Below are 14012 nucleotides of genomic sequence, written 5' to 3' on the forward strand. Positions count from 1 at the left end.
AGGAATGCATTGACTCACGTCGTAAATTTGAGAAATATCAAAAAATGTATATACTGATATCTAAGACTTGAATATATATTTCTTTAAATTTGGTTGGTCCTTCTTACCTCTTTTATGGGTCTTAAATTGTCAAAAGTAACACTTGACAATTAGCGGAAAATTTAAATTTTGGTGGGAAAATTGAATTCGCATGAGGCGCGAATTTGAATGTTATGTTTACTGTTATTCACTAAGATAAATTGTAATATTAAATCATATGAATGAATACAAAGTCTCATCATTGTCTTTCATTGAATATGAGTATCTTGAGACCAGTAGAAGTACTCGTACATTTGGCTCATCCTTAAATTTTGGAATTTTCATTTAAAAAAAAAAAAAATCGTAATTGTTCCTTAAGACTCGGATAAATTCGGCTGATTCAACTTGTGTTCTTTCATTGGTAAAAAGTTACCAAAATTCAAATTTGAGGATATTGATCTAATGTATCATCTTAACACTTTAAAATTTAGGGGCAGCTCATAGTCTAAGGTTATTGGTGTAAAAATTTTAGGACTTCGAACCTGATAAGTTTATATAAAAAAACGATTGATATGAAACAATAACAACTTGACACCTTGACCTTTATAATTCATAGTCCAAGGTCATTGGTGGAAAGATATTTTTAGTGAAATCTCATTGGTTAATTTCTACTTCAAACTCAAAATTTTGGACTTGAATCTGATAGGTAAATATTGTAACCTATTGATATACACAACAATTTCGCACTCCGAACCCTGGATTGTAACTATGACATATAGTTATATTAAGGTCATTGGTGTGAAAATTCGAAACTTGAAATTTGATATACAATTATTAAAGTTGATATAATTACAACAATTTCACACTTTCAATTTCACAATTTTGAACTTTAGTCAAAACTTAAGGTCTAAGATCATTAGTGGAAAGCTATTCATGGTGCAATTTAATTAGCTGATCAATTTCAAATCTGTTCTTAATATTTAAAAAAATATTCAAAATTCATGTTTATTTTTTTCGATCACTATCTGTTTTAAACTTTGATTGGAAATTTTGGTGCCATTCTTTTTACTTTGAAAATTTTGGTTAAACTTTTTATTACTGTTTTAATTTTGTAGTAGGAATAAGACTAGCAATTGTACCTAAAATTGTCTGTATCGTTGACAGCAAAGGATTTGATCCTTATGTTATACATTCTGAAGAACCTGGGTAGTTTACCTAACTCTGTCATGTGAGGAGTGAAAATGGGTCCAGAATAGGTCCTGAGGGGTCGGCAGGTCACGGTCGTTTCAAATTACAAGAAATTAAGGTATGTTGATCATTATGACAAAGAAGGCAGGTAATGGGTTGGTCATCGTACAAAATCCTTATCTTATAACATGTCACATTCAATTTTGATGAAATATGTTTCTGCAGTTTTTAATTTCACTATACGATAACCACTAACCTGTAGGAAAAGGAGAGCTTCAATTCTGACGTTCAATTTTACTATATTGGCCAAGTGACCATATTGGCTAAGTGGTTCTACCAATAAATTCAACGGAAATTCAAGAAGAAAATCGTAACCACTAAGTTTTAATGTTATCACTGGCTGACATAATACGTACGTGGTTTACTGTATTTTTGATGTGTTTAAATTCCCTAGTCGATGGTGCACTACAGGCTCGCAACTAGAGGGGGGCTAAGGGGGCCTGCCCCCCTAAAGTTTTCGTACCCCCCACACTTCCATACAAAATATCATTAATACGAAAAAAACACAATTTAGATATTTGTAAGAGAATTTTTAATGATTTAGCCTCCCTAACTTATTCATGCCCCCTCCTCCAAACCTCTGTGGCTGGTTGCGGGCCTGGTGCACTATGAAGAAATTGTTAAAAATCTTCCGTATTACTAAAATGTAGATAAATTACGTAGATCTATTCCTTTGAATTCAATTGTAACACATTGATTTTTTCAAAGATTCTCGAAAAAGCTGGAACTAACCATTGATAGATTTGGCTGAGATTTGGGCGGACACTCCTTGTATTGCTTATCGAACAAAAATTTTATTTGACGCTCTTTGGTGGCTAATGACTAAAGTGAGTAATTGATGAAATTAATATTAATATTTCCATGGTTTTACAACAACATATTATTAATGTCAAATTTGACATTTTTGACCAATCTTGAGTAGGCCCTACCTTATAGATGTATATAGATGTTTCAGTGAACACTATATGAACATTACTGGCGAAGCTAAATCTGACATACGAACCAATGTATTCACGTCAATGTTTTCACGCAAGGACTTAGTTCTTTGCACGTATTATCGATACGTAAGTTCGTAGTATTTTTTAAATCAACGTATATTTATTCACGTATGTTTACAGTACTATAGTTATTTAACAGAAACACAGGCGGTTAAATTAACATACTCAGCTTCATTGCCAATGACCATCTGGAAACACTGAGGAAGTAGTCGATGCGACTGTAGAACGGCTATAGTTTTAAATTAAAGAAAGCAGTGAACGTTTCAGACGCAGCTTCTTTAGCAAACACTTTTTCTGAATGTAGTTAAAGAGAGAACGGAAAAGATCGAAATTCTTAGGCGCAAGGTCAGAGAAATAGGAAGGATGCAGAACAGTTTACCAGCCGACGACGTACCTACAATTATGCGCTGATTGTTTTCTTCATTCAACACATTCTAATCGTAGAATGCAAGTGACGCATAATGATTAAGTACTAACAATTCATAACTTGTGCCAAAATCCATTATTTGACAGGATTCTCATGAAGTAGTTCATTTAAGCGATCTGTGTCGAAGTTTAACGGTCAGCATCAACTAAGTCAAATCGATTTTCTCGGAAACGATTGCCTTACATCTCCTTGCCTTAGTTTCAGTAACGGCGTTAGCTTCAGTGAAACTTGTTTTTCTGCTCCTGCTGCGTTTGATGCTCGATTAAATTCGAAGAACAGAATGTAGTGGAAATGCCGAACTTTGCCCACTTGACACGCCATCTTGTTTCAACTACAAAATATACAACATACGTACAGAATCTGAATACTATGTTTTCCCCAACAAATCTAAGTGATAACAATGCAATAACAGACAAAGTACACTTGGCAACGCAACCCATATATAAAATGTTACGAATTTTTACATCAATCCAATATATTTACTTCTCAATGTTTATATTTTAGTGAACTTACTGAGACAAAAAACAAGTAACAATCTAGCAAAAAAAAATTATTAGCATTTTGGAACTGCTGCTTATATAATGGTCGATGATTTTGTGATATATATTATCATTGTGAAGCACCCGTAGTCTTAATTTACAATGATGTATTTTTTTTCTCTAAGATTTGGTTCCAAACCATGAGAAGCAGAAAATAATCCTTACTAGAAATACAGTAATTAGTGAAAATCTAAAACACTATGACCTAATTATATGCGAGAATGGGAAGAAAACACATTGCTAACGTTTCAGAAAATTATACTTTACACTTCCGTAGAAAAAAAAAACGAGGAGTTCCTCCCGATAATTTCAAATGTTAAATGTGACTGCCATCTTCAAGGATCAAAACGACAAGAAGCTTTGGTTCGAAAAGATGCGTGGAATTAAAATCCAAAATCAATGAAACTCAATCCGATTTGATTTTGAGTTTAGCGTCCCTTTCAGCAGCGAGGTTATATGAGACGTGAAGCTACCATTTAGCGTGGGAGCCAAACCACATGAGCTCTCTCCGGGAATCGAAGAGGGGGCTTCTTACACCAAAGGCGCGTACCCTAACTGCTTAGCCACGAGAAAGCTCTCTACTCCAAACGAACACAACGTTAAGGAAAAGTACTTGACAAAGTTATGGCAAGAAAGAATATACATTGCCAACTGACATGATGATTTTAAAAAGGCAAGAGTTCGAAATTTAGATCTGATATTTTTTATTGTTAATGAAATTATGCCAGAAGATCCTTGGATAATACGCAATGTGTGTCTTTCTTAAATAACATTTTTAAAGATCTGTGTTAGTTAAATCAGTGATGTAATCTAACAACGTTACTTTTGTATTTGTTTCCTTTAGAAAAGTTCAAACGAAGATAGGGAAAAAAATTGTTTAATTGCTTCGCAAATGTAAGATCATTTTTATTTTATGTTTCTGGTACTTCTCATTCTCTTTTGTTTATTCTCAATTTTGTGTCCGAAAATAGGAAACTTTAGAAAGGCTTTAGTAACACGTTAGAGGTTATTTGTTTATATGCCACGCCATTCTCGAAAGGATTCAATATAACTACTACTACTATATATAAGATAATTAAATGAAGATATAAAATTTTGTAATATGTTTATTTGAACTCAATTTTTTTCAAATACATATAAACTATAAAAGTTAAGGTTATTCACATAAAAATCTGTCTAATGATAATTTACCTAAACAATAGTAATTTCTATCAAATTTGTTTCTTATATTGGAAACATAAGTTACTGTCGAAATGTCTTTATAAACATTATCGAAACAATAGTGAATTCTCGCATATTTTTTTATTAATCATAAAAAAATACATGTTGTATAAAACTTGGAAGTAATTGAGAACTCAGTTTACTGTACTTTGATCATTTTATACGCAACAGTTGCTTAAATTTCATTGTATTCTTAAAAAGACATAAAATAGTACAAAAAATAGCATTATTAGTGAAAAGTTCTGTAATAAAATTATCAAAATACTTTACTTTATTTATTCCTAATAGGCTCAAAATTATTAGAAAAACTGAAAAAATAAATTACAGCATAAATATCTTCTCAAAATTCTGATCAATACATAATTATTTAATTGCCTCTTACAGTGAAAGAAAAGAATTTAATAAATTAATTGGAATCAGGATAGATAATGCAAAAAGCACATGTACACATTATATTTTCTAAGTTCATAATTCTATATAACACATATACTATCTGTATCATAAGTAAATTACATTACAAATACACTTTAAGTTTGGTAAAATCTTTCTCACATCTTAATGTACGTAGTCAAAAACACATTAATTATAATAATTATAGTACAGTAATACATCATAGGAGATCGTCCGAAATTTTACAGAACATGAAGCATTAACAAGTGATGTCCTTTGGGAAATTAAATGATATTTGATCCAATTTTTTGCAGTGTTTCGATCCAACCAAGTATTAAATTCCAAGGTATTGAAATCGTTAATTTTTAAAATTCATAAATATTTTTAAACTATAAGACAAATTATGAATTTCTATCAATACTCATATTTAAATTTAGACAAATTACAATGTGTTCGTAAAACTGCGAACAACATCTAAGACCAAATGTAATTCAAGAAGAACATTTTTTTAAAAAAAAAAAAAGAAAGAAAATCATTGTATTATTTGTTTCGTAGTTATGAAGTTCTGAAAGAAGTATTATTTATGGTCATACTGGGAAATTTTTTCAGTCTTAAAAACTCACGAAATCAATTTTTCATTACAACAACTTATATATAATGCTATAGGTAGGAAATTAATACATTTTGTTACGTTGGTGATTTCTTTTACAATGTTAAATTTGTAAATTCGATATATACTTTACGTATGCAAAAGAAATAATTATATTCATTGTTTGTAAACGAACATTTTGTATACTAAGACTGTATGACAAATATGGACATCAAAATATTAAATACCACATTAGCATGATCACACCGTCCGTGCCATGACATAAATCATATTACGAGGTTCTGGAACTTTGAACACCACTACGCCATTTTCTTTATAGGTATTCAGATCACATTTTAGAATTACTTCTTTGCCCAGTTCCTGTGCTACTTTGTATGAATAGGGTGAAGTATAAATCCCTTGAACAACTTTTATGTCAAGAGCTTTCGCGAGCTCTAATCCACAACGGAATAATTTTAAGCAAATTCCTTTCTGTCGATGCTTCTTATCTACAGTGACTTCTGAGTAACCCATTGTTATATCTACATTATAAAGATTATGAAGATCAGCTTTCGCAATAAGATCGTAAAACATCAGAAGCATTTGTGTTATTTTTCTTTCTGGAATAATTGTTAATAACTCTTCTTGGGGTGTGGTATCTAGGCTACTAGATATATCAAGAGTAAGAGCTCCAATTAATTTGTCGGATAATTTTTCTATAGCTATTAATGAAGGAAAACTTTCTGTTTCCGATTTTACTACTAAATCATATAGGTTAGCATATCTTTCAAACCCTATTTCAGACACTACAGCTTTGCTTATTGGCTCATCCTGGTAGTAGTTGTTACGAAACAAACACAGGAGTTCTTGTAATCTATCTGTAGAATACGTTTGGATTTTCATCGTGTCATTTTCATACCAGGTCTTTCGGTTTAAAATTGTCTTGAATCTTTCCGAATCTATCTGCAAAAGGAGGAAAATTATCAGTGAAAATAGCCACGCAAACACATTAGAGGAAAGGAATGGGATAAAACATTTAGTAGACACAAATTTATTGTTTTAGTTTGTCTTTCGGTTTAAAATTGTCTTGAATCTTTCCGAATCAATCTGCAAAAGGAGGAAAATTATCAGTGAAAATAGCCACGCAAACACATTAGAGGAAAGGAATGGGATAAAACATTCAGTAGACACAAATTTATTGTTTTAGTTTGTCTTTCGGTTTAAAATTGTCTTGAATCTTTCCGAATCTATCTGCAAAAGGAGGAAAATTATCAGTGAAAATAGCCACGCAAACACATTAGAGGAAAGGAATGGGATAAAACATTTAGTAGACACAAATTTATTGTTTTAGTTTGTCTTTCGGTTTAAAATTGTCTTGAATCTTTCCGAATCTATCTGCAAAAGGAGGAAAATTATCAGTGAAAATAGCCACGCAAACACATTAGAGGAAAGGAATGGGATAAAACATTTAGTAGACACAAATTTATTGTTTTAGTTTGTCTTTCGGTTTAAAATTGTCTTGAATCTTTCCGAATCTATCTGCAAAAGGAGGAAAATTGTCAGTGAAAATAGCCACGCAAACACATTAGAGGAAAGGAATGGGATAAAACATTTAGTAGACACAAATTTATTGTTTTAGTTTGATTGAAAAATGATAACGGTTTCAAAGATGGCTTATACGGCTTCAAAGATGGTTTATACTTCGCAAAGATGGCTTATTCGAAATATTGTAGCAAGATAAATTTTGTTTGATATTCCGTTTCTAAATATAACCAACCTACATGTCGTATTAATTTTGCAACTTGATCAACTGGAAAATGAAGATAGCTTGGAAAACTTATATAAAGAGATCTTCCAAAAAGATAAGATCTATGAAGCATATAAAGTGTAATGGAAAGTATTTTAGGTCACACGTACAAAGCAAAATAAATTATGCTAATTTCCATGTAACGTAAATTTACTTCAGATGTAAGCATTAGACATTTCTATGAACTTTGTGATTCATTGCAAAAGAACTGACCTGGAATGCACTTAGAATTAATCAAAAATATCCAAAGAGGCCTTGTCATTACATACTAGGTACATATATGAATTTAAAAGAGAACAAAAATTTAAAAAAGAAACATTTTAGAAACTGAAGAAATCTGATCGTAGTTCGAGTAGCAGCCTCTTAGAAATCCTGTTCATTTCGTCTTGTATAGTTAATCACTCTCACATAGATAGGTTAGCATGTGAATAGATGCTCAACCCAAGAATAACATAAACGTAATTTATCGGTAAATGGATAAATAATATTATTTACTAGTTCCAATAAACCTACAATTTTAGTGACATTAACTTGACCTATGCCTTGACTTCAGCAAACACAACTATCAATATATAATGTCAATCCTAGTCAAATAAGTGAGGAGTCAAATCTCTACATCAATTTTGACTGCTCATTCCACCGCATATCATGCAAAATTTTGTCTTACCTTGTAAATCATCAGTGCATCTGATTTATATTCCATTCATTTTATGTTATGGAACAATATATTGTACAATTTCTCGAATATTTTTTCAAAGAAGTAGAGTAATAATGAGCTAAGTACGCTTTATTAAGTACTTTGTTCTCTAACCAACAACGCCAATGATTCTGAAAACGTACTTAACACATCAACTGAAATAAGATTAAAGGAATCTTAAACACAATTGAGGGGTTTAGTGAAAAGAGAGCTATGTCACTTCGACAAGAAATGGAAATAAATTGAGTTTTCTAAAGCATTGTGTTGCGTCATAATTTGTATAATAGAAGGTCAATTTCTTACTTCTTAACTTATTATCAGGTAAATTATGCAAAAGGAAAAATATGAATTTCAATGCAAGTAGCATTTATTTGTGAAAATGCATGGTATAATTATAACGCTCCTTAAAATCCAATAAAACAAGTATCGAGTATCCTGGCTCACTTAAGCTAAATTTGTAACGCACTGGTTGAACTTAAGTAATTATTCTGGTATTTTTTTTTTTAAATTTATAACACACCCAAACTAACCTATAATTTTTCAAGAAAGAAAGAAAAAGAAGAAAAATCTATTTTAAATACGCAACGGAAATTGACTGTGAATATCAGGTTCTTGCTAAAGTAGCAGACCAACGATGAGATTTAATTGATATTCAACCTAGCACAAGTTCGACACTAGTTTACATTATATATATATATATAACTAATTTTAGTAGGACTTTCTCAACTCAAATCATAAATTCAACTTGAAATGATTATTTATTGTTTCAGATTCAGAATCCAATTACGTCAGAAATCAGAAATTTTGAGAACAAAAATGTTAATGTTCTTCCAGATAAATTGCATTGATAGCTGAAAAATAAATTTTAAGCGTTGTGATTACAATATTTCAATTTTACATTTCATCATTCAATACCTTACGGTAAACATATTATTATTGTAGTTCTTATTTATACTATCAATAAACTTTACGTTGATATATTATCTGACTTTGATATTTATTCCCAAAAGCTAATCATATTTACTACATTTATTTAAAGTGTGTTTCTCGATAGCTTTACGAAAATATTCCAGTACACGAATTTTTTTAAAAAAACTGATAGATCTAGTTTTCCAGAAGGTAATAAACGTCTACATTATAAATAGCCTTTCTTTGGAAGTTTTTCAGAAGGTAATAAACGTCTACATTATAAGTAGCCTTCTTTGGAAGATCAAACAAAGTTACTATTCACTAATATATATCCTATAAGACACGCATGATCGTCATACTTGTGAACTGATGATCCATCGATATCATTTTCAGAAGTAGGAAAGACAAATAAATAAATAAATAAATGTTCATCGTTCCGAGGAATACAACATAATCACTAATGTCACATTTATTTATATGTCCCAAACACACACTGCTACACTATTATTTCTTTTCTATTTTAAGTTTACATCGGTAGCATGTACTAAACTTGGCTTACATATTTAGCCACTGGACAATACTTTTGCTATAATAACTACTACTACTAATGAAAAATGAATTATAAACAAATGATATACTGTACATGACCGAAAAAATACTACGCTACGTGACAGGGGCTTTAATTATATAGCACTTTCCTTGTTATAGCCTAAACATAATATATTTTTGATGGATTAACATAATAAGAACATCAATTGTATGCATTACATAACGAAGAGTGACAAGTTGAATCGATCCTCTGTGTCGTACATTCATCCTAACCTAACCTTCCAATCATAGACTTCAATAACTTAATTATAAATTATCTATCTCTGTAAAAATTTGTATCGAAAGCATTTTCCGAACCTAGTTATACATCTGAAATGAAATGAAATCTTTGAGTTTTACGTCCCATGATTATGCCGGTTAGGCTAAAGGAGACGATGATTATGAGAAATGAATGAAATGGTGGAATGAAGAAAGTGGGAGGAAAAGGGGGAACCCCGAGAAAACCCACGCACATGGTGTTTGTCCTCCACAAAGTTCACTTGGCGGGAGCAGGGTTTGAACCCGGGACCTCATGCACCAGAGGTGAACGCTCTACCACTGAGCCACCGCGACCTAGTTATACAGTGCATAGTAAAATTTGGTTTATTCTCAAAATTATACTGGAGTGAGTATATTATAATCAACACATTGGTTTGTACTTGTGTCAGCGGAAACCCTATGGTGAAGCTACAAGATGCGTGACGCAAGTCAAGATTCTATTTGCACATGTCAGTCATGATAAGCTTAGGTACTGATATCCACAAATGTTAAACAGTTAATACTGATCAAGGTTTTGAAGTTCACCCAAATTATACTGCCAATTGAGTCATCACCAGTCTAGATGGTTCAACGGAACATTAAGAAAACTTACAGTAGGTTACCTTGTTGTTTATGCACTGTTTACTTCGCCCCTGGTTACCGCCTCTACATAAAGGATGGAGAGATTCCCAACTGGGTCTGGATGTTGTATACAGAAATTAAATCATGTGTATCAACATCTTCGTTGATAACATGGATGATCTTTATCTGTGACGCGTCGCCTAATGAGGTTTACTTATCAAATTTTAGTTTCAGAGCCTCCAATTATTTTTGTTCAAGAAATGTAGGTTGTGCCGAATTATTCAAATTTTTCGATCTCTTATCGAATACACCTTTTTGCGCTGAATAATTTAGAAGGTTTTCGGAGGCCCTGAATGCGTCACACCTTTCACACACTAAGTAGGAAGATAATGCGTCATTCACTAGTTGGCAAGCACACACCCCAGGCTAAACACTATGTACCATATCGTAAACTGAGAATTTGTATCATAATTACCTACTTTAAATTTAAAGACCTAACTAATTATTAACAAATATGAATATTCACCTATCTTTAATATTTCCCAAACTAAGAAACAAAATAATTTTAATTCTCACTTACTTTCGTCAGTCCTTTCTGGGTCACGTTTACAAACAACAAGCGACTATTTCACTACGTAAAGTCGCCATCTTGGCAACTTCCAACTTAACATGCAACAAATGAGAAACAAATTACGATGCTAGTATATCGCAACGAATTATATTATAACGTGGTTCAAAATTTCACACCGTCATCCCTCCACTGGAGGTGAACACATTTACTGAATTTATGGGTAGGTACAATTTATAATAAGTGTATAAATATGTAATTAAACATGAGTAAGTAATAGAAATTATAATTATAGCAACAAACGTGATTACCGGTAATAGATCATGCTTGCTGAGGCTAATACGATACGCAAAAGAATTTCGCATAGTTTTAGTTTCATTATATTTAAATTGAACGTAGGCCTATCACAAATTACGGTACGGTGCATTTATAGAATAAACTCACCATTTAGGGATTTTCATTATGGTATTGACATGTAATAAGCAAACATTAAAATAACATTTCATTTAAACACGAACAATGCAAGTCAAGTTACTCAACATCAAAACGAATGACACTTTATTTACAAAACGGGGATCATCCAAAACAAACAATGAAAAATAATAATAACAACAATAATAATCTACTCGTTACCGGTAAACGGTACGTTACATAATGATTGTAGTATACCCATGTGGAAAAAACAATATAGTACATCATAGAGTTTTAACACCACTTAAATACTTTTACCTGAACTGTAATCATTTTCACAGGTTTATATATGAACTACAGAAAGACAGCATATCTTCAGGAGTATCATCAGTGCCTATTGTTTCTATGGATGTTAATTTTTGGTAAACATCAAAAATTGAACGAGTATAAGGCATTATTCCCATGAGATCTTTTAACTTCAGAGCTGATATTGGTCATTCATGTGAATAGAGTAGTGGTATTTCTTCAAGAAGTGAAGTTACTAGATCTCTTCTGGTTTTGGAGCGACGAAATGACATCTTCTTGAAGAGTTCCATGTCAAAATGAGTATATTTGAAGAAGAGTATCCTGGTAGTGTTGTATCAAATTTCACAACAGTTATTTTCGTGATATGAAAGCTATCACCGAATATTGGAACACCGCTCTGTACTATTTAAGTGTTCAACTGTTGGTACCGGGTACCTCCTCTACTGCCATACTAGACACCATCGGTAAGTGGCATAGCTCCTTTTCTCATTCAAAATGCCGCTGAGGACATATTGATGAATTCAGAACATCTGTTGCAGAAAACGCAAGAGCGAATGTCACATGATTGTAGTTCACATTATAGATTATATATGGCAGTAGATGACTAGAAATTGCAAAAACTAAAATAATTTTCAAGTTTTGTGGCATAGCTCCCTCTTTCACTAGACTCCTGTGCAAAAACAAACACTAAAAAACTGGACAACGATAACGTTAACTACGGTTAAGACTCTTGTCGAGCAAAATAAAACGAAAACAAAGCTTTTGAAATAAGTTTTCCATGAGAGACGGTAAAAGTGGTGGTATTAGGCAGAAATTGGTTTACTTCTAAGATAGAACTGGAAGCATAGACATTGCGCTAGAGCTGATCTATAAAGTGAAACATGACTTCGGCGGAACTACCAAACACTTGAAACGATAATTTTTATGCTTGTCAGAATCAGTAGCTACGCAACTGATTTCTTTCCATTTTGTAACAATCAAAATCTTTAAAATTAAGAAAACGTACATGTTTTATTAATTAAACAATACATTACGTAATACTACAATTAATTCAATACAATAGCATGCTAAATTTTCATAGCCATGATAGCCATAACAGTATGAGGCTCTTGCACCTTAAATACTACTTCTCCGTTTTCTGTGTATTGTTTTAAGTCAAACTTAATAACAACTTCCTTGCCTACTTTTTCTGCAACTTTCTGTGAATACAAGGAGCTATAAACACCAAATACCACTTTGACGTTAAGAAATTTTGCCACATCTAATCCGCAACGCAACAGTTTGAAACATACTCCTTTCCGTTGAAACTCTTTGTCTACAGTAACTTCTGAGTAGCAGATCAACTTATCAACATTATAGCGATTATAAAGATCAGCTTTATCAGTGAGTTCATTCATAAGATGAAAAATCTTTTTCATTTTGGGGTGTTGAGCGATTTGAGGCATATCATCTGCTACAGATCTTGAGTTTTCGTATAATTCCAGAACAAGAGCTGCAATCAGGCGGTTAGTTGCTTTGTCTATAACTCCTATTGCAGGGAAAATTTCAATCTTTGCTTTTAAAATGTTGTCCTCATCAATAGCAAAATTTTCGAATCCTATTTCTGACACTATAGCTTGGCTTACTGGCTCACCACCATAGAAGCTGCGACGAAATAAATTAAGCAAGTCTTCTGTCCTTTCTTCAGGAAGTGTTTCAATTCTAACAACATTATCTTCACACCAAACTTTCCCCCGAAGAATTGTGTTCAAGTTTTCAACATTCATCTGCAACAAAAAGTCTGTGAATACAGCAAAATAGCTATGTGAGAAAATTGTTATGATTTGCAGCGTGTAGCAATGTTTCTGAACAAATTAGAAAATATCTCAACATTAACAAAGAAAATATACGCTTCTTTGCTAATTCACCGAGAGTTGCATTTTGTACACGTAAAGCATAGTTGATGTATGACAATAACGATTTTGTTTTAGTTATTAAAAAAACTAATTTATCTCCTATCATTACCAAGTTGCATTATGAAATGAATCTGTAAGACATTATTTAAATTTACTAAAACAAAATGATAAGGAAAGCAGAAGCGTACAAGCCATGAAGGTAATTTTGCGACTAACTTTCTATTTCAGTAGAAACAAAAGTAGCTCGCACTTTCAAGCAATATCCAATATCATCTCTCTCGCTCGCTTGTTCTCTCCCTCTTCAAGGACTTATATAAACGTATTTCGTAAGGTAATTAGAATTGGGTATGTACAGTACATTGACCGAATGCCAAAACTTCAATAAACAGGAAACGGTCCGTAATTTTTTCTTGTACTAATGTTAAGTTTTGCATGCCTACATAGGTGTTATCTCATGCCCGGCCTCGTTCAATTTTTTGACATAGATGCGGCTCTGACCTGGGAGTGTTCTTAGCTATTCACTTTGACCATAGAACTTAGAAGAGGGGGAGGACGGGATAT

At 32.2% G+C, this 14012-nt stretch overlaps 2 protein-coding genes across 4 annotated transcripts in view; both read right to left on the reverse strand.

Moving 5' to 3' along the window:
• Window positions 1–10951, reverse strand: part of LOC145668866 (uncharacterized) — a 131548-nt gene extending 120597 nt beyond the window's left edge. The window contains exon 1 of the mRNA XM_081737095.1: window positions 10852–10951. The gene's annotated coding sequence lies outside the window, so the exon portion shown is untranslated. The remainder of the gene's footprint in view (window positions 1–10851) is intronic.
• Window positions 4391–14012, reverse strand: part of LOC145668867 (15-hydroxyprostaglandin dehydrogenase [NAD(+)]-like) — a 45080-nt gene continuing 35458 nt past the window's right edge. Inside the window, exon 9 of one of the 3 annotated variants that reach the window (XM_081737098.1) lies at window positions 4391–6393. In XM_081737098.1, the coding sequence (XP_081593224.1) occupies window positions 5692–6393 (702 nt within the window). In that variant the 3' untranslated portion in view covers window positions 4391–5691. Of the gene's footprint in view, window positions 6394–6634; window positions 6970–11380; window positions 13323–14012 lie in introns of those variants that run through there. The other 2 variants (XM_081737100.1, XM_081737099.1) reach the window with 2 other exon arrangements.

Source organism: Thermobia domestica, chromosome 13, assembly GCF_964235325.1.
Source record: "Thermobia domestica chromosome 13, izTheDome1.hap1.1, whole genome shotgun sequence".
In the NCBI taxonomy this organism is placed as follows: Eukaryota; Metazoa; Arthropoda; class Insecta; order Zygentoma; family Lepismatidae; genus Thermobia; species Thermobia domestica.